Consider the following 21886-nt stretch of genomic DNA (forward strand, 5'->3'; position numbering starts at 1 on the left):
GACTTGCAGTTAGGGGACCTGAGTGTGAAAAACAGTTCGGTCACACTCCGACTTGGGCAAGTCACGTAGAGATGATCATATGAACGTCACAGAATACTTGAGAGGATAAAGTGAGGTAATACAGGTAAAAAAAAAATCACTGAACAACTGATATTATTATTTGCAATTCTTGTTAACTAGGGTGTGAAAATGCACACCAGTCTTGTCTGTAAACCCGTTATTGTCTGAATAAGTACATCTTTAAAATGTGCTAGTCCTAGATTTGAAATAATGGAGACCTGGCAACCAGAGAAGAAAATCTCGAGTTACCACAGCCAAAGAAGAGTCTGAGCTTGGTGAGGGTATGATGATACATCCTGGAGAGAGATGAGGGGTAGGAAGTGCTGGCTGGAGAAACGGCCTCATGTCTGAGTGTCCAGGAGAAAGAAGAAAGTGCTCCTTGCCCTTGCTGTCCTAGGGTATAGGGGCAGCGCCAGGCAGCCAAAGGTGTCTGCCTGAACTGCAGAGCGCAGGGAGACCCCATCTGCACTTCTCCCTTTGGCATTTTCTGGCCTTGCCCAGCCAGGGTCCCTGCTCATTTTCTTGAGTTTAACTCAGAAGAGACGTAAACATCCTGGACACAGCCTAGATGGGACACAGATGTGAGAAAAACAGCACGGCCACTTCAAATGTTTCAAGGCGTCATCAGCTGCTTAGGTTAAGGGAGAAGAAAGAGAGAGAGAAAAAGAGACAGAGACCAAAATTAGGCAACTCTATAAGCTTTCTTTCCCTAAGAATCCTGATTATAATTCGATCACAGAAGACTACCCGGCAAGTTCCAATATATTCCAGTATACGGAGTGCTCTCCAGAACAGATCCGGACAGAAGGTAATGTAAAAACATATACAATATTAAGACTTTCTAAATGTTGCTTAGTAGAGAAATTCAAGTCTCTGAAATGTGTCACACAGGAGATTTCATTTGGAACAGAAGCCCATAGTTAACAAAATTTCAGTAGGGAGGAGAAAAAGGAAACAGAATAAAACCAGGCTGAATCATTAATCAAAGACTGTGTATATGGCTTATGCTTTTTGGACCTAATGGTAAATAAAAAGTAGGAAAGGATTCTTTTTTTTAATGCATGTAACTAATATCGTCAAGGGACCGTTGACCATAAGCTCAAGGTGAAAGCTTCCTCGAAAACAAAAAGCAACGAAAATAAAAAACACAAAAACTAAAATCAATAGTGAGGGCATTTTACAAAATGAAACATTTCCCTCAGAAAGTTGATTGAAAAAAATATATAAATAGCTTCTGTTTTTACAGTTAAACTTTTTAATCTCTGGTGCATAACAGTAATTGAAGGAATTCTGAGAAATTCAGACAAAAGTATTCGGCGGATTTGAATTAATGGGCCAAGCAAGCTTTTTTTCCTTGGCTTCCCTGTCAAATGAACCATAGCTGCAGTCTTTGGCTACAGCTTTGGCCGTGGGGAGGATTTCTGAGACGCCGACATAGTTTTTTTTGGCTATCCTTGAACTGGTTGTGATAGTGTAGGCATTGCTTCGGTAACACTTCATCGAGGACATGCAGAAAGTCTCTTTCATTCCTCTCCTAAAATTGGCATTACAAATGGAATACAGAGTAGGTTTCGAGGCTGAGGAACTAAAGGATATCCATGTGATAGCTGTAAAAACAAGGGAACTTTTCTTAGAGTCTCGTTCATGGGGGTGCCACAGCTGAGCAACATGAAAAGGCAGCCAGGAGAGCAAAAACAGAAGATTTAAAGTGAGGAACATCTTGATAGTTTTCACCTTTGTCCTTGGGACGATGTTCATTGTCCTCCTCACCGTTCGACCATCGGTGCCGATTCTCCAAATGTATTTTATGACCTTCTGGTAAAATAAGATTATGAGGATGGATGGAATCACAAAGCTCACCAAGAAATGGATGACGGTATAGGCAGTTCCTTCCCAAGAGGAGGGGAGGAAATAGTTACAATGACCGTCCCAGCTGGAGCCATAGAAAAAGAACACGGGGGTCACAAAGGCCGCCTCAAAGATCCAGGACGCTGCAATCATCTTCTTGGCTTTTTCTCTGGACACCTTGAAGCTCAGAGGGTAGACGATGGTGTAGAACCGGTCTATGCAGATGGAGAGGAGAACGTAGACCTGGACGCCCGGGGTGAGATACTGAAAGTAGCGCACGGCCTTGCACGTGGCGCTGCCCAGGGCCCACCGGCCGGTGGTGAACTGCAGCAGGACGAAAGGCATGCCGGCCACGCTGATGAGCAGGTCGGCACACGCCAGGGACACCACGAAGTAGTTGGTGGTGGACTGAGTCCTCCTGCTCCGGTGGATGACCAAACACACCAGGGAGTTGCCAGAGATAGAAAACAACCACAGGGCCCCAAAGAAAATGCTGGCTGTGGCCACTTCCCCGGGGCTTGGTCTGTAGTGCAGGTCTGTTCCATTGCTCCTCCAGCCGTGCTCCTCGTAGAGCTCCGTCAGGTCTCGGCTCAGCAGAGGGGAGGCCATTTCCGTGCAGCTGTGGTTTTGGAGGGGCACCAGAAGTGTAGGAGCAACCAAAGGCGGCTTGCTGTTATCCATTCTGTGAGCAAAAACCATATGCATTTTTTCCCTCTTAGTTCTGGATAAGAAAAGAAGAATGAGGCCTCCTGTTAAAACGGTGTTACACGGATTGATTCCTAAGACTAACAATCTTATTTGACGCTTAGATCGGTTGTCATCTGTCAGTGAGTAGGACTTGCGTGTTGGCAGGAAAACATGACTACTACCCAGAAAAAGCTCTGGCCCCGTGTCTCTTTCATTTTAGGATGGTTTCAGCTGATCCCAGCTCAGGCTTTCCCTGGCCTCCCCCTCTCCCGACCCTTAGTCAAATGTGGTGGAACTCACAGCAAGCCCCACTCCTACACGGAACCTTGTTCCCTTCATACGCTGGGGATCACGGAGGGTTAGAGAGCTCAAATCTGGCTCATGGTCAGGGCGTTACCCCCAAATGAAGTGCTGCTGGAATCCTGGGAGGTACCGGAGAAGTTCCTGAATGTCGTAACACTAAAGTAACGAGGCTGCAAGGGAGGAAAACTTGGGCAGATGGAAACACACAGGCGTCAGCTATGGAAAAAGCTAACAGAAATCTGTGAATACAGACTGACTGGCTACTGGGAACGACCCTGTCCTTACTTATTGTAGAATTTCCATTACAAAAGCATTACGGGAGCAACGTGGAGCAAACATAACACTTTCACATGAGCCAGAAGTAGCTCATTTAATGACACATAAACATAGCCTGTTTTTGTCCAAAAGACGATAGGCCACCTATCAGTGACATATTTTGATGCTATTCTGTTGTTAGTGTTTCACAAAATGACCCTGACTGAGGAATATACGAGATGTCCCCTAATGAATGTGTAACCAGGTTACTAGAAACCTTATGGCATTCAGATGATTATAAGCAACCAACTCTAACTTTACCCAGCCTTTATTTTAACATTTTTTTTCCCTACTATTCAGTGAGGGAAAAAAAAAAAAAAGGTATACTTTTTAATAGGGAAAAAGCCTGTATCATTGTGGGCCATTCAATTAAAATTGAGGTGACTGGTTGCAGTCTGATCATTAGGGTTTAATTTGGTCTGAATCTATTAAGCAGAAAGAGAAAGCACAGCGACTGAATCCATAATAACCAGAGCGATTCCACCTGGCCGGTGGTGCAGGGGAGGGCACACCAGCAACAAGCTCAGCAGGGCCTCCCGTCCCTCTCCGGGGCTCCTGTCACCACACCTCGCAGAGAAACGTTTCTGGGGTTTAGAGGTGAGATGAAAAGAACAGTTCTTAATGACCCATTTTTCCCTGAAGGGTTTTCCCAATGACTTGGGGTAGGGAGAGGGTGTTAATAGATATTGTCCTCACCAAGAAACCACATTCAACAAAAGTCTGGGGCTCAGGGCAATGCACTAAAGGCCAGGCCCAGGTTCCCTTCAAGGCTTTTTTTTTTTTGTCCATGAAACAGCCCTACTTAATTTCTCAAAGAGAAATGTAAGGTAATTAGCCATTTTAATAACTAAAAGACCTTTAAGCATGGCTGACTGGTTGATAGTAAATTGTAAGACTAGCTACCATACTTTCCATATAAAAAATTAGGATACACGGTCTGAAGACAGGACATAAGATCTAAAATTAGCACTGTCTTAGAAAATCTGGAATGCATGACTGTTATTCTTACAAAATTGAAATAATCTTTTCACCTTTATATGTGTAAAACCTACAAAATTCCAAAAAAAAAAAAAAAAACCCAACCCCCCCAAAAAACCCTACAATTTTTAAAAAAGATTTAAAGTTTAAAAATAAAACAGACGAGCTATTTTCCCAGACAGAAAGAGCTGTTCTAAACTCTTGGGGGATGCCTGTGGCCTAAATACAACAGGAGCTGGTAGCACAGGCACTTTCCCATAGCTCCACACACACTTTGAAACCTGTGAACTTCCTTCTGTTTCTTTCTTCCTCTCGCAGCAAAACTCTGCTGATAAAACTCAAGATCACCACTACCACCAAAGCGCTGCGAGGCCTTCGTCCATCCTTTCCTCCAGCTGCTTTACATCAACTAGCGTGTCCACCAATTTCTCTGACGCCCCGCCCCCGCCCCCCACATCCCTGCCTGGAAGCGCAGGATCCCGCCGCGCAGAAATGGGACGAGGGGGCCTGAGGAGTTCTCGAGTCTAGGTCTCCCCTGATTGATGGCATGACTTTTCTGACTGGACCTAAAAGTGCTGCAGCTCTGTTTACTCATTCAATACACCAAGAAACTATGCTAGGTACTAGGAGAACAAGGAAAAGTAAGGCTCAAAAAAGGGTAAATGTATAAATAAATGAGCTGTCTGCCATAGTATAACTAAATTCTATAATAGTTATAATTAGTAGATAAGGAGCTAAGTGACAGAGGAAAATAGGGACCCGATTTTTCTTGGGCTAGGGGGAAGGAAAGGAAAGGCTTCACAAAGGAGGTGAGGTGTAAGCCGGGGACCTGGAGGATGAAGGTCCCTTCTTCAGGAACACAAGGGGTTTTTTAAAAAGCCCCAAACATTCCTAGGGAGGGAGAAAGCATGTGGAATGATCTGGGGGTCATCCTTCTAGGGCTGATCTTTTTTGGGCCCTTTTCTCCGTAGAGGTATAGTCTTCTGCAGACCATACCTCCCAGACTACACAGTCTCTAAATGCCCTACAATCAAACTGACCTACATTTTCCCCATTATATTATAATGAGAGGTTACACTTTCCACATTCATGGGCTGAAATGTGGTCACACAGTGGCTAAGAATATACAGAATGGCTGTGGATTCCTTGTTCATAGAGCATGTTGTTACTCCTTCGCCCAGTTTGTTTTGCTTTAGAGCCATGGTTCTCTAGCTTAGCAACACACTGAACTCTCCCAGGGAGCTTTAAAAAAAAATACTGATGCCTGGGTCCTACCCTCAGGGATTCTGATTTAATTGCTCTGGAGTGCAGCCTGGGCATCGGGATGTTTCAGAGTTCCCCAGGTGACCCTAACGTGCAGCCCAGACTAACAATCCCTGCTTGAGAATGGCTTCCATGTTTCTGTCTTCTCTCATTAACGACGGGGTCCCGGGAGAAGGGCATTATTCTTTGTCCGTGCTCTACAGCTTCCACTGAAGTTCTTTACATTAACAATCGCTTGTTAGCTATTTACTGAATTGACTCCATAAGTACACAGAACTGAAATACAGGCCTCCTACTCTAGGTGGCTCTGCTAGGAGAATTAAATGCAGAGACAGAAAATCACCGTGTGTTCTCAGAGAGCCGAAACGCTGGTGACCATGGAGACAGGGGAAAACATGGCTCCAGAGCAGGGCAGGTGAAACTGAAGTCACCCAGGTCAACTCTCATGTAAGGGACAGTCAAGGTAGTTTAGGTGACCTCAGACAGCCTCCTGCACCCCCTCCCAGAAAACATGGTCTGCCATATTATAACTAAATTCTAGGGTCCCAAAGTAAAAGTTCAGAAAGGTCTCCCCTGCTCCATTAATTTGGAAATAAATACATCTTCAAGGGAGTGTTTCTGAAATACAAGGGCTGTGGAATTCATAATTATGTCTGGGTCATCCATATTCAGTAATTATAGCAGCAACAAGAAAGACTTCTTCACCTCTTTCCCGCTCAACCTGTCTGTTCCCAACCAACTTGGAGACTGCCACATGACACACTCCATTGGGTTGATACTGAGGGCCCCTATTTTAAAATATATCTCTATCTATATATTATCTAAGAGAGGAATTATTCATCTATTGGGCTCTAAGAGATGGGTTTTAATATATAGGTGGGGAAAATGGTGGATGGGTTGACATGGTGTAGAGCTAGGGACTGGGGGACCTCTGAAATAATGGGACCCTGGAGAGTCCCATCATTACAGAGGTCTGGGTCTATATATAAAATGATATGTCTATCATTTTATACTGTAATTTTTATTTTGAACGTTGTCTCCCCTGTTGCGTTATGAGTTCCTTAAGGACAGTGACTGTGTCCTTATATCCCTGGGGCATACAGATATTAATAAAGGTTTACTGAATAAATAAATGAATAGAGGTGTTAAGAAAAATCATCTAATACTTGAAAATAAAGCACAGAGAGCATAGCATAAGTTTTTTTTTTTTTTTTTTTGGGCTGCACCCTGTCCAGGGATCGAACGCAAGCCCCTGCACTGGAAGCGTGGAGTCTTAACCACTGGACCGCCAGGGAGGTCCCCATAGCATAACGTTTTAATGTCATGCTACGACATTGTAAAATGGGCTTCCCCAAGGATTACTGAATTCTCTGGAAGAATGTATCTGTGCTTGATTTTGCTATTACTATATGACTAGCGCCCAGACATTACACGCTAACATGCAAATTTCTGTCTAGTAGAAAAAATAACCCCAAAGGTTATAGCCTTATTGCCCTGTAGGACAGTAACCAGCTCTGTGCCTCCCAGCAATCTTATGCTCACATTATTTAAGGAAACAAACAACAGCAACGACAAAAAACCCTATAAATATCCATTTATTCAAATGCTCTTGGAAGCAACCTTATTATCTGATCAGTTCCTTCAGTAATAAGTTAATAAATCTTTGACGTGGTGTTCATTCTATATTTGAATGAGAGTCATGACGAATGACTGTCATGATTTTAACTTTTTGAAAATCGCGACAGTCATGATTTTAACTTTTTGAAAATCGTATTTTGATGGATGGCTGAATGTATGAATGATTAGAAACTAGTGAGAGGACCACAAAGAGTAATAGAGGGGCACAGATGAGAAACTGTGTTTACTTCACAGTTTGCCAGCGGCTATTCCTGGATAAGCATATCCTTGCTGGTTAGGTTTCTTCTAGACTCAAAAAACCCTAACAACGGATTTCTTTTTCCCTCCTGAAATTATAAAGATCCACAGATGTTCTCATAATATAGGAAGATCATTTTTTTTCTGACATTTGTTTAAAAGTTTAATGGCAAATTAGAATTTTACAATGTTGAATATTTATATGATTTGGTTGGGAAAAAAAATGAACGGAAACATTTTCTGTAGAATGGAAAGTATCTGCTGCACCTAAGCAGATACATTGTCTGTTTACTAATGAGCAGTGAGATTAATTACAATGATGACAGTATTTATAACATTACTACTACCAAGAGTTAGTATTTATTTTCTGCTTACTATGTGTCTGGTACTTCATATGCATAGCCCTTCGAGGTAGGTAACATGATTAGCCCTGTTTTACAATTGAGAAAAACTGAAGTTCTTCCCCAAGGTCATACTGTTGGAAAGCCACAATGGGCTGGATGTGAATTCAGACAGTCAAACTGGCTGTACATGGACTTCTCAATCAAACATAGGAATATAAAGTTATTCCCCCACAGCCTCTTGCTACCCACAGATACATCTGTTCAATATGCTAGCTGAGAAATATGTGACACAGTGAACATTTGGGGGGAAAAAAAATCACTCCCACTATATACTGCACAGAGGCTTAGCATCGAAAGTGCAGTAGAAATGTTGGTCTAGAAATACAGCCTTTCTTCAGAATAAAGAATGTGAGAATACTGGAAATTCATTATCGCAGATGATTAACTTGTTGCCTTTTAAATGCGGAATGAAAGCAGAACTCTGGACTTCAGTTTGATTAAAGGGCAGAAAAAGTTTGATCAATGGCATTTCCCTGAGTAGGAAATTCTCTTTTAAATTTTAATTGTTGTAATTTAGGAAATATAATGGTGGTAGATATTTTCCTTAAATCTTTCACTGTTATGTAGGCTTGATTTACATATATATGAAATAAGAGTGGAACAGAGGTGGACTGGGACTGGCTTGCATGGGGCTCCTCAAGAGACAGCTGTGCACATTCCTTCCCAACTCCAAGTTCAGTGACATCATGTTGGTATCATGAATCAGCCATGGTAGGAATATTCACACAATGAAACTGACAAACATCACAAATAGGTTTTTTCCCTGAAGAGCCACTTGTTAAACGTTGACCAGCCTACCGCTTCTAGTAGGGCAGAGTTTACAGGGCACCCTATCCCGAAGTCCTGAACTAACATACATCCCTGAACTTACCAATGGCTAAGGAGGTCCCATAGGCTCTTCAGAAGCTTCCTGAGTTCCTATCTTGCTTTCTGGCCCTGAGCTATGGCTCTGGTGTGGACACTGGGCTATGTGCTTTACAGAACTACGTTAAGGCCCAGGTAGCCACCAGCATGACTGTGGTGGGGCAACAGGAAAAGAAGAGAGACAGAGACACCTTCTCATAATGTGCCACCCAGATAGGGTTGCCAGATAAGATACAGGATGCCCAGTTAAATGTGAATTTCAGATAAATAACACGTAATTTTTTAGCATAAGTGTGTCCCATGCAATATCCCCTACAATATTTAAATGGTGTCCTGTATTTTTATTAGCTAAATCTGACAAACCTACACACCCAGAACATACTCTTCTGCTGAAAAACATTTATTTTTCATCTCACAATACAGGAATATTGCAAAGTGGTTATGTGTGCAGGCTTTGAAGCAGACAGCTGAAGTATGCGTCCTTCCTCTGTCACTCACTAACTAGTTGCGTGACCCAAAACAAGTTATCTAACCCTCTTGATTCCAGTGTTCTCATCTGTAAAATGGTTACAATTAGTCCCTATTTCATTTGATTATTATGAGGATTAAATGAGATAACAGATGCACAGGAGTTAAGTGAGTCATTACAAGTCAATCTGTCTGGTATGAGAAAAACACTCAATAAGTGTTATCCTACTGTAGCTCTAAAACACACCTAGCTTGGTGTCTGGCACATAGCGAGTGCTGAAAAAATTAGCACTCTCACTACTGTCAGCTCATAAACGTCTTCTAAGCCATATGACAAGCAAATTTTAGTAACCACATCACATACTATAGTGATAATACCAACATTAGTCACATAATTTAGCACTGTTAAGGATGAATGGCTTTTGTGAAGGGGCCTGGGTACCTAATCATCATTCACAACATTGTTTTTAAGGGGAAAGTCACTGGGGTCCAAATAAATAAACATAACCTTTCTCCAAGTTGGGGATGATTTTTTAGTGATATGTTAGCCAGATAAAACCTTTTTCTATACCCTAAGCCAAAAGATGTAATATAACTGGATTGACTATGTCTTTCTCAAAAGCGTATAGAGTCTATCCTGCTTAAATTATTTCCTTTAGAGAATTCTGAATAATTGCAAAACAACCTCATCCTTTCAGTGAAAACCAAGTTTCTTCTCCACCATCTGAGACCACTAGCATCACGACTTATAAGCCCGGAATTTTCCCTAATGCCCTTTTCCCTTTCCTCCTGTTATATAAGATACATAAATATTCCTCCGTAATATTTCCAGGTCTATGCCTTTCAATCTGTTTCCCAACTGGGATCAAGCAGTTTCCTGAGATCAGACTTGGCACATTTTCTTTTTGTTTGAATATTGGTTATGCTTTCAAGGAGAACATGATTTTTTGAACAGAGAAGGATTTTCAGAACAGCCTCTTCTAACATCACAAAATAACCCATAACGACCTTTCTGGGTGAGAAAGTCTAGATATCTAGACTTAAGGAACTATTCCTCTTCTATCACCTTTACCTTTCTTTGTTCTTTACATGAATTCTAAAATATTAGAAATAAACAAAGTCAGCATCCTTGGCGTGATTTCCAGAAACGAGGAAGGCTTCTATCACCATCAGAGCATCATTCTTGTAAAGCCAAAGTCCCATTTCAGTACACGTGCTGCCGAAGTGAGCCCCAAAGTTCCATTTAAAATGTAACTACTACTTAAAGGGTAATGTTTTTTACATATTATCAGTAGAGCAGTGACCTCTGAGACCCCGTCTATCTCTGAGATCTATGATCTCAGAGAGGAGCCCGAGTCTCACCCCATGTGGAGGTTTATGTTGACCACGAGCTGCAATCCTCCCCAAATTCTCTGCAAACCAACTTGCAGGAGAAAATGTTAGGTCATACTGGCTCCTCTGTGGGGGAATGTATAAAGGACACTATCCAGTATTTCCCCCCCTAACTGCCACTTAGTAGGGTTCTGTGTGGAATGGTTTAATAACACAGAACTTCCTTCCCTACTGTTCTCACAAAGTCAGTGGTCAGACAAAATGGGAAAGAAAAAGAAGAAGAAACACCAAGCAACCTCACCGTAAGAAATGACTAATTTGTTCTGATGGTATATATGCAAAGTAGTCCTCAATCATACAAAATATCCAAATTTTCATCACGTAGCATGAGCCAGGATTGTGCTAAATGCTGGAGATACAGAAGTTAACTAGACAGACAAGGGCTCTGCTTTCATGGAGCCTTCCTCTAGTGGGAGAAACAATATTACACAGCTAAATAAGAAAAATTACACAATTAATAAAGAAATGGTTAGTGCTATGGAGAAAAATAAAGCAGAATGGGGAACCAAAATGGATGGGAAATGGAGGGCAGATGGTTGGTTGGTTACCCAATGGCCTTTCCCAACTCCTTCCTTGCCTTCCTCTCTCCAGAGGCTGAAAAGGAAAGATAATCACTTCCCACCATTCCTTGCAGCTAGGGGTGGTCACATCAACATCACCTGCTTCTGGCTACTGAGACAAGAGAAGGTCTCCTGGCAGGGTGCCGGAAGGCTCTTGGGAAAATCCTTCTTAATAAAAGGAAAAGTGCGTGTGGGGAGTGTTCTCTCTTATGGACCTGGCTGCCCCTCACCTCCTGCCTTTGTAAACTGTCACGTGATGATGTCAGGGCACTGGGTGGTATGTTATGAAGTCAAGGGAGGTCGTAAGACTCACAAAGATATCATCCAGTGCCCTGACACTGTGGTACTGCTAGGACACCTGCCTCCAGACTACTTGTTAAATAAGTAGTAGGTTCCTTTATGGCTTAAGCCCTTTTTGAGTTTTCAGTTATTTGTCTCTAAATGCATCCTGACAGATACAGGGTCTTATTTCAGACAGAGTCACCAGAGAAGGATTCTCTGAAGAAGTGATACTAGAGCTGAAACCTCAAAGACAGGAAGCCAGCCATGTGGAAATTAGAACAGCATTCTAGGCAGATGGAACAATGACTGCAAAGGTCCTGGGGCAGGAACGAGCTTGTTATGTGGCTGGAGCATATGAATGTGGAAGAAAATGAGATAATCAGAAATGTAGGCAGGGGTCAGATCACATACGGCACTGTAGGGCACCAGTGTTATTCTTATTGCAGTGAAATCCATTGCAGGTTTTAAGCAACAGAGGGATATGAGTATGACCTGATTTGTGCTTTAAAAATACAATTTTAGTTGCTGTGTAGGTGGCTGAGAGTAGAAGAAGGGAGACCGGCTAAGAGGCTCTTACAATAACCTAGGTACATGATGATGGTGGCTCAGACCAGGGCAGTAGCAGTGTTAGGTGGAAAAAAAGTAGATGGACATTGAAAATATTTAGGAGACGACAGAGCCACCAAGATTTGCTGATGTTAGGGGATGGGGATGACTCCTAGGTTTGAGGGTCTGAGATGGGGCAAGAAAAACTCTGGGGAGCCGGAAACCAACAATTCTATTTTGGCTGAGTTAAATTCCTATTAGATATCCAAGCAGAGCTATCCAGTTAGCCCCTGAATACATAAGTTTGGAGAACTGTCTCTTCAGATTCTTTGCCCATTTTTATTAATTCATTCGTCATTCCATAAACATATTTTAAGATCATACTACGTGCCAGAACGTACTGTGCTAAGAACTGGATATACAATGGCGAATAAAACTGTCCCTACCCTTATGAAGGTCATAGTCTAATTAGTTGTGGAGGAGTGGACGGAAGAGTAAGAAATAAGCACAAATAAAGATGGTAAGTTGTAATAAGTTCTACAAAAGAGGTGTTTTAAGAGAGCTTGGCACGAGGCCCCTCTCTCGGGCTGGGAGGTTCTGGAAGCCATGGAGGCAGGAGAAGCAGGGACAGAGAACAGGGTCATCTACGGTAGACTCGCCAGGACTCCTGCTGCAGACAGACGACAGGACAAGGAAGTCTGGTCACCACGCTGCCCTGGATCCCCAGCCTCCTCCCAGATCCTGAACAATGTTTCAGGCTCCTTGAGGCCCGGCCTTAGGACTGCTCTTGTGACAGGCTGTTGTTCTTAAGGTGGCTTAGAATTCTTTGCAGTGAAAAGAACCTATCACATGGGGGTAGGGAAGAGGGTAAGTGGGGCCTGGAGGGACAGAGTGCCTCTGGGAAATTCCTTTCACTCTTGTGCCACAGATTGGCTCCCCTATTCTCCCTCCCCACTCTGCACTATGTGCCCATCGGGTCATTTCAGCTGTGAGCAAAGAACGCCTTCTTTCTGCTTGGAGAGGGAGAAAGGGGGGAGGAGAGGAGGTCTGACTCACCCCCCGGCAGGTCACTGCTCCACAGGGTCAGCGGCTGCCCACTGATAACTGCAATTGGGAGACGCCACCGCCTGGTACAGAGACAGGGTAAGTTGTTGAGACTCTGACGTGCATGCGCTGTGCTCCTTGTTAGGACTGCTTTCCTATCCCCTTCTGAGGATGAACCCAGGCCCAAAGCACTGCCTTGTCTTAGAGGAGAGTTGTCTCACCGGGCCTGAGACAACCCCGTTTCCTTGGCTCTTGTCTTCTGGAAGCTGGGTTCTCTGGGGGGAGTTCTGTAGAGGGGAGGAGGGAGAAACAAGGACCTCTGAACCAGGAATGTGGCTGTGCCCCCCTGGAGCCCTGCAAAGGGGGGTCCTGGATGAGCACAAGGGAGCTTTTGAGGATGATGAAAATGTTCTGAAATTGGATTATGTGATGGTTGTACAACTCTGTAAATGGAACGAAAGTCACTGAATCGTACCCTTAAAGTGAGTGAATTTAATGGTATGTAAATAAAGCAGTTAAAAAGAAAAGGGAGGCCTGGGACCCTTGCCTCACTTTCACGCTGCGCTCCAGGTAAGGGACCGGTGGTGATGGAGGCGTGTCCAAGGAATAGTGTCCAGTTCCCCAGCTGGAGAAGAGGCCACTGGCCCAGGGTGGGGGTGGAGGTGTCCCGAAGGAGCAGGTCCATCAGCCTTCAAGGACACACACCAGCTCAGGCCATAATTGCATCTCTGCTACAATCAGAGGAGATCCAAGCCCAGAGGGACCGCCCTCTACGCTGTGCTGTGTGTAAGAGCCCCAGGACCTAGAAAGAGGAAGACAGTCCCAGTAGTGTTTGTCACCGACTTTCCCATTATCCTGGTAGGATGGAGCCTTGCTATTATTTAAAGGAAATAATGTGTGAAGTAGGCAGAACGGCCCCCCAAAGATGCCCATGCCCCAATCCTGGAACCTGTGAATATGTTACATTCTATAGTAAAAGGGACTCGGCATATACATTCAAGGTTATGGAACTTAAAATGGGAAGATTATCCTGGACTATCCAGGGGGACCCAAACTAATGAGCCCTTGCGAAGAGAGAACTTTCTCGGCTAGTAGCAGAGAGATGCGGCAGAAGCCAGAGAGAGATTCCGAGCGCGAGAAGGAATCAACGTGCTGTTCTGGCTCTGAGATGCCCCGGCCCACATGCAAGAACCAGGGAGAGGCCTCTGGGAGTTACCGGTGGCCCCCAACTGAGAGCCATCAAAGAAACGTGACCTTGGTCCTAAAGCACGAGGCACTGGATTCTGCCAACCACAGAAATGAGCTTGGAAGGGGAATCGTCCCTGGAGCCTCTAAAAAGGAGCATGGTCCTGCCAACACCTTGAAGCCTTGTGAGACTCTAAGCAGAGAAACTGACCAAGCCCACGCAGACTCCTGACCTGCAGAACTGTGATGTAATAAATGGCCGTTACTGTAAGCCACTAAGTTCGTGTTAGTTTGTGACAGCAGCAATAGAAATTAATTCAATATAGCATTTGTTATATAACTGAGTGTGAAAACTGAAACTCATACCAGCCATTCTATCACTTTCCACTACCCCACCATCATCTAGAATATTAGAAACCCCCAAAAGCTTAAAGAATGTAGTACTTTCCACTTCACCTTAAATGTTAGACTGGAGACTAAGAAACCTAAGTTATAATTCTGATTATAAGCACTGAACAGCAAGTCAAGAGGCCCAGGCCTTATTTTTACATCAGCGTAAGGAAATTAATCTTAAGTAAATTAATCTCCCTGAATCTCTATTTCCATGTCTACAACATGAATGAATTGGTCTAGATGATTTCTAGGGTCATTATTGCTCTATGAACTACAACTGATAGGGAGACATTGTGACGAGCAACACACTTTCATTTAACTTATAATCCACCACTTTCACCTGGCGGAGAGTGCATCCTTGAAAGTGCATTGTGATGGGAGGACAGGGAAGCTGTTTAGGGCTGCTGGGGCCCAGTTCTTGAGCCTCTGCTGTCCAAGATTGGTAGTCTGGGTCTCCAAAGGAGAGATGCATTGTACAGAGGGGCCAGCCAAGCCCTCCTCACTAACTATCCTGGATGTGCCAAGAATCTCTTTCTGAAGATTCCTTGCAAGAAGTGGTCTGGTCTAAGAAGACCTGCCACCTGTGTTTGCTTCCCATCCCATGTAACACCGAACTTCTCAGCAGGGAGAAACACTTGCTAGAACCCCTGACTGTCCTCGACCAACTTTCCACAGCTCTCCTCCTAGTAAGGGATCTTTCAAATTTTGAAGAAAACAATTTGGCCCCAGAATTTGCACCTCGCCAAATTCAATTTACTTTATTAAAACAAACATGTTTTTGAATAGTTGCCGTGTGCTCATGGAGTCCAAGTTTGGGAGGGAAATGTTCAGTTTTACGTCCAATCTCTGATTTCAGTATCAACATCTTTAGTTGTACGACTGAAATAGGAAAGGGCGGAGGGGGAGGCAAAGACCAGACTCATTACACTCAAAGCAAAGAGCCGTACAGTAGATATGATTTAGAGCTATTTGAAAAGAAGGTGAAGGATTCGTTAAGAACCAAGCGTAAGCACCGAACAGGGAGTTACTGAGAACTTCCGTTTTGCAGAAGCATTTACATTCTGTCTCACATCGAGTTCACATCAACACTCTGGGGAAATTTTGATCTGCATCACTGTCTTCAATCAGGGTTTTCCAAGAAAGCAACCTTCAAGTTCATGGAGCAGAAGTTAGATTTGAATTTGCAGTAACATGTATTTTTCATGGACAAATTATGCAACTATATATGTGGTCAGATGTGACTGAAAATATGGCTGAACATGTATTTGCATATGTTTCACATGGTTAATATATTTTTTAGTGCCATATATTTTTAGACATTTTATAAGTCAAAATGCTACTGCTATCACTTCTCAGTGCTTCTTATTTTAATCCTCTCTGCATATCAGCAATGACTGACCAAAATCACCAACACCAGCAATTTTCAACCTCTTCTTCAGAGGCAGATGTGACAAATGTGTCCATACATGTGACACACTCCTACGGACACATCCAGAATTACGTGTAACACCAGGACCTCAGCCTACAATCTTCAACCTAAGAAGTCATGTTGAAAAGAAAATAATTATGTAGATATCCTTACACTTATTCTAATTAGTTTTTTAAAAAATGAATCACTGGCAAACTTTGGTATTTTATTAGCTAGAAATTATTTGCAACAGACATTTTTTGTTTGGGACATATTCTGACACTTTGGTTGATAAGCACTGCCCTGCTATACCATAAGTGTACACCTGAAATCTGAATTCTTGAAGGCTAAGGGTGCCTGACACATAGAACAAGGGAAAAGGTAATAAGAGAGAGAAACATGGCTATTCTCCACACTGGGCAACGGTGGGATATGACAGACCTGTTAAAAGTCTAGCATTTCCCTGGAAATAATTAATTTCCTACCTATGCCCTTTAAAGCCACTGACATCCCAGGGAGTCTTCATAGCCCGCCTCCAAATTCAAAGGTGTATTCCCTTCTTTAGATGTAGAAGAAAATAACTATGAACACATTTAAAATGTGAAGAGGCTACGTTATCTCAACCATAATGCATGGTTGGCAGCACGGGCTCTTAGACTAGTGGTTCAGAGGTCATTTTGCCTCCCAGGGGACATTTGGCAATATCAGGAGACGTTCTTGGTTGTCACAACTCGGGGAGGAAAGTGTTGACGTCTGGTAGGCAGAGGCCAGGGATGCTGCTAAACATTCCACAATGAAGAGGACAGCTTCCCCCCGACCCACAACAGAGAATTATCCGATCCAAGAGGCCAATAGTGCTGAGATTGAGAAACCCTGCTCTCAAGCCAACCTGCCTGGGTTTCAAATCACCTGTTACCTATATAAGTTACTAAACATCTATGTGCTTATTGAGTGTCTTTACCAGTGAAATTAGGATAAAAACAGTGTCCACCTTCTTGATTTGTTGTGAGAATAAAATAAATGACACAGACAGGAGCTAAGAACAATGTCTGGAAAAAAGCTAGTGTTTAACAAATGTTTACTTTCATTACCATTACATGAATCGAAAAAGACTGAGAAGAAAAACACCAAAATTTTAAAATAAGTTGTTTCTAGGTGGCCAGACCATGACTGATTTTTATTTTCATTACACTTATATTTCTTTATATTTTCCAAATTTTCTAGAACTGTATTTGTATTACCCTAATATCCAAAAACATTTTTTTTTAAAGAATGTAGAGGAAAGAACTTTACTTTGTGACATAGTGGAAGGAGCACAGAATCAGAAAGACCTGGATTCAGATCCTGGATTTATTTGCTGTGTGTGACTTCGGGCAGATTAGTTACTCTGAGCTTCAGTTTCCTGATCAGAAACTGGGGCTAATAATGCATATCAGAGAGTTTCCATCAGGATTAAACATGACAGACATCCAGTGCCTTGGAAATATGCTGAATGACAGGCTCCAAGAGATGAGGGCTTTCAAAGTTTGGCCCAGGAAAAATGACTCTATAAACAGGGAAATATAGTCATGATGGTAACTCCCCTCTTGCTTTTTAAACTGTCCTCTTGGAGAAGCCACCTCCCATCTCAACCCACTGTTTGCCCGGGTTCAGAGGAGAAATTGCATCCACACTTTGGTCCTTCTCTCTATTCTTTCCACCTCCCCACATATACATCCTAGGAAAGGACCTGATAATTCAGAAGGCAGGGCTTACAAGCAGCGGGAAGTTACTAAGGGTGAAAAGCAGGACCCAGGCATCACTTTCACATGCCCATTGAGGGACACGTTCATTGTCCTTCTTCTTGTTTCTCCTTTCATCCCTAGCCTCCAAGCTGAAAGCATTCTTGGCAAGGCCTCTCCTCCAGAGGGACCGCTCCGCCTTCTCGCTGTTCTATCTTCTCCTGTTCAGCTGGTAGAGAGGACTGCCCCCTTTCAGTTTTGAGAGGGATGAGCAGGAAGCCCAGAGACGCTTCCAGATCTAAGCCTCCTGTGTGCACTAGCCTGGCTCATCTGAGAAGGCCGGCAAGCGTGCAGTGGGCAGGCAGCGCTGGCCTGGCTGTACTGTGCTTCCAGCAGGGCTGTTTCTTTTCCACCCCTCATTCACTCCAGGTCACACTAAAGACCAGGATGATGAGTAGACAGGATTCAAGGACCCAAACCTTAACCACAAACCCCACTCTTAATGCTCCTTAATGACTTAATCAGATGGAAAAAAGAATAGAAGAGGTTATATTTGTGTGTATCATCAGGAGGGGTGACTATTTTAAGCCAGGTTAGCCCGCTAACTTAAATTCAAACCCTAAGCAACCTTTCAAGATGCCCTGGGACAATCTTTCGTACTCAGGCCCTAGTTGCCACGGTGTGGAAACGGCAGTCTGGCTCAACCCACTCTGACTCTGAAGATCCCATGGGTCTCCAGGGAGGAGTCTTGTAGTCCTACCGGGTGGGCTCTTGGTGCAGTGTTCTAGGGACTTGGAGGCACAGCTGATTAGGGCAGGATTGCCTGGGGCAGGAACTGACCTTCTCACGACATTCACTCTCACCCAAGGTGAACTATTTCAACACGGGGAGATGGTGCCAGGCAAAACATCAGAGGAAAATGAGACTATTTGGGGTGCCCCCATCTAGATGTAAATAAAAATATCAGGAGAACTTCATTCTAAATATAAATAAAATGTCAGGGGGATTGGTAATACCCAGGAAATAATTTATGGATCCTTCTGGAACTCTAGTCTGCTATTGCTCCAGGGTCTGTCTGACTAGCATATGTAAATTTCAGACATAATATTGACTGTTGCCAAGTTCTCTCCTACTACACTTTTACCTCCTCACTATCCTCCCCGTAAAAGCATGCAAAACAAAATAGGCATGGGCCCCCGGAATGCTGTCAGTCTTGAGTCTCCCCATTCTTCATTCACAAGGGTACATTGAGATGATATCATAAACGGGTTGGGTGCTAAGTGCCAGAAATCCAGAGATGGAAGGAGATGGTCCCGTCTGTCCAGAAGCTGACTTCGGATGACTTCAGTAGCTAGCGTTAAGTGTACTTGTTCCAGGGAAATGCTGATTTCAGCAGGGATCAAATCTAAGAACTAAAGATCAATAAAGTTTAAGGTGTCAAGGGGACTCCTTCCTCTCAAAGTATTCTTCAATTGAAACCGTGAAGGAAACACTTCATAGAGTGAGGAATTTCACAAATTTTGGATTCCTACCCCCTTTTCTTCCTCTTTGTATCTCTGACCTAGCAACTTCTCTAAGTTTTCCCACAGCATATAAGAATGAGATCAGTCATCTTTTCTTGTCAAGGGCCAAAAGGGAAACTACACAGACCAAAAGGAGGTAACCCTCATATTTCAGATATTTCCAGAAGTTAAAACAAATTCCTCTTTTCCCCTTAAAAACCTAAATTAATTTGCAAAAAGGGAGAAATCTATTCCCTATTTTAAAGTATGATATTATTTTAAAGCAATAAATCTAGTCAGTTTGATAACATAGTTTGTGTTTATAATTTCAGAAGTTTTAAATCTATTCATTTTATTTTGAAAACCAGGTAAGTACTGTTAATATGCTTAGGCTGGTCTTATTACTAGGTCCTGAGGATAGAAGAATGTTTCTAGGTTTGATTTAAAAAAAAGAAATGAACCATGATGTAATTTTAGATTTCTTTTTTTCCTTTAGACATCATTTGGTCACCACTGCAATACAGTGTTTTACTACCAGATATCTATACAGCACAAGGGGAAGAGAAGAACAGGTAATTACTCACTGGGTTATTTGGGGGTACAGAATGTGACTACTGGGATAATTCAAGATTACTATAGATTTCACTGGGGGTCTGTTTTAGCCAGGAAAGCTGATTCAATGTTCTAGTAGCATCGGCTGAACAAAATTTGTAGCCAAATCAACGGTTGACATCATTTGAAATAATAGGAGCAGGGAAGCAGCATAGTTCAGTGGTTAAGATCATGGACTCTAGGGTCAAGTTTCTTGGGTCCAAACCCTGTTTCTCCTATTTGCTAGCTGTGTGACCTTGGGAAAATTCCCTAACTTCTCTGTGCCTTAGTTTCGTCGCCTCCAAAATGTGGGTACTAATAATAACTCCCCCAGAGGGTTATTATAAGGATTAAATAACTGATTGTGCTTAGAATGATGCTTTACACATAACAAGAACTTTACAAGTATTCATTAAATAAAGACAAAATAAAATGTAAATCTGCTAGCTCGTCTCTTTGTGCTGGATAGAAATAGTCAAAGATATCAAGATTTGAGTGCATGGCCTGTAACTTTGGAAGATTCCTTTGAGAACTTCCTGGAAGCCTTCTTGGTAGCTATTCTGAAAGACATGGAATTTGGTGACAGTCTACTGTCCCTAAGAGAGCTGGAAACAATCACAAGCACTCCTGGTATCAGGAACATCGGAAGGAAGATGATCACACAGCACAAAGAAACAGCACGCCAGCCCACTCAGGCTCCCTAAGCCGCTGCCAATAACCTCGGGGAACATGGGCACAGAATAAGCAGCTGAAAAAGGATGAAACAGGATTTTATTGCAGTGACAATGAAATCTGGCTGGTGTCAGTAATATTATCTTTTTCCCTCTTTCCAGGATTCAATGAAAAAAATCCGTTTCAGCAATGAGTGCTTTGTTTTATTAATTATCACTATATACAATTTCCATCTCGTTTTTCTTCAACAGGCAGTGACTGTGGTGAATTGTTCATTTTACAGAACTACCTAGGCATCTTTTCTGGACCTGTGACAAATCTAAAGCCCCTAACCAGCGTCTAGGCCGGGACAAAATCTCCAAATTGTCTGGAAAACAGAAGGTATTATGTCCTCTGAGCCAAATTTCAGCCACGAAACCGCGGGATCTCTAGCACATACCTTCATCCGGACTTTATTTCAGAGATGGTCTCCTTGGGTCTTCTTGGTCAGGAACAGCCCTTGCAGAGGAGTTTGGAGAATGCCATAAACCACCAGGGAAGCTTGGGAACACATCCATATCTGTCTTCTGCCTTCCCCTTGGCTCAGAGCCTGCTTCCTGGTAGGAAGACAAGATGACGCTGTGCAGGGCTGACTGTTAAACCATCTTCCCGCCCCCAGTCCCACTCTCTTGGTGCCCCTCCCTTCTCCTTTCCAGGGCTCTGGAATGTGTCACATGGGAAATGGATCATGTGGCTCCAGGGGAGAATGTGGCCGGCTTCTCTCTCCCTTCCCCCACTTTTCCTTTCAGGAGCATAGCAGCAGAAATCTCCGACCTGATTGGCTCGGACCAAAAATCTCCACATGAAAAGGGGAAGAGTCAACCATCCAAACTCCAGCCTTCTCCACTTTCTTTTTTGTTTTATTTTTCATCTGAACATTTTTCCTGGGCATTCAGAATTGCTTGGAAGGGAAGGAAAGAATGCTTTCTCCCCAGGCTGTCTCTTTCTTTCTTATCATCAGTACCCTAAAAAGGCAAGGTGTTCCCTAACCTCCCTCCGGAGCCCCCTTGGCACATCTGAGACAATCAAGTGTTCAGCACCACGGACAGCATTACACCCCCTTCAGAGCGCCTTAAAGCCATTTGTCTATTTAACTCTCAGGTAAATAAAAATATTTTTAAAATATTTCCCCTGAGGTCTTGTGTCTAAATATACATCAGGCTATATATATATATGTAAGGCTCCAATCTCCCCTGCTATCAACTTCCTGTAACCTTATAAGCACAAATATAATTGTTACATATCATTAACCTAAAAGGACTATCCCAGGTCTACCTCCCGGCCCATCCCCACCCTTTAAACATGCGCCATGTTTTGTGGGGGAGGGGAAATTCTCATTACACAGTTTACCATATGCCCATATAGCTACGCTCACAGGCACAACGACAGACAAATGTAAGATTTCTTGAGTGTGCACGTCCAGATGTCTTTAGTCCCATCCCTAGGCCTCAGGCAGGGCTGAGTTCTCCAACTCAGAGAGGGAGCC

General features: G+C 43.2%; 2 protein-coding genes across 4 annotated transcripts in view; one reads left to right on the top strand and one right to left on the bottom strand.

The window, feature by feature from the left end:
- CREBL2 (cAMP responsive element binding protein like 2) overlaps nucleotides 1-21501 on the top strand; it is a 62814-nt gene extending 41313 nt beyond the window's left edge. Inside the window, exons 4-5 of one of the 3 annotated variants that reach the window (XM_028491035.1) lie at nucleotides 19595-19670; nucleotides 21362-21501. In XM_028491035.1, coding sequence (XP_028346836.1) covers nucleotides 19595-19670; nucleotides 21362-21389 — 104 coding nt within the window. In that variant the 3' untranslated portion in view covers nucleotides 21390-21501. Of the gene's footprint in view, nucleotides 1-19594; nucleotides 19671-20612; nucleotides 20803-21361 lie in introns of those variants that run through there. The other 2 variants (XM_028491037.1, XM_028491036.1) reach the window with 2 other exon arrangements.
- On the bottom strand, nucleotides 1244-20889 carry GPR19 (G protein-coupled receptor 19). The gene is made up of 2 exons (XM_007120587.4): nucleotides 20801-20889; nucleotides 1244-2629 (listed from the first exon to the last, which is right to left on the bottom strand). Exon 2 carries the CDS (start codon nucleotides 2611-2613, stop codon nucleotides 1360-1362), a length of 1254 nt encoding a protein of 417 aa, XP_007120649.1. The 5' UTR covers nucleotides 2614-2629; nucleotides 20801-20889; the 3' UTR covers nucleotides 1244-1359.
- Nucleotides 21502-21886: the final 385 nt, after the last annotated feature.

The sequence above is a fragment of the Physeter macrocephalus genome, chromosome 6 (genome assembly GCF_002837175.3).
Source record: "Physeter macrocephalus isolate SW-GA chromosome 6, ASM283717v5, whole genome shotgun sequence".
Taxonomy (NCBI): domain Eukaryota; kingdom Metazoa; phylum Chordata; class Mammalia; order Artiodactyla; family Physeteridae; genus Physeter; species Physeter macrocephalus.

Excerpts from the sequence above, each read along its gene's own strand:
- GPR19 (XM_007120587.4), bottom strand. The coding sequence starts at position 2,613 with ATGCATATGGTTTTTGCTCACAGAATGGATAACAGCAAGCCGCCTTTG.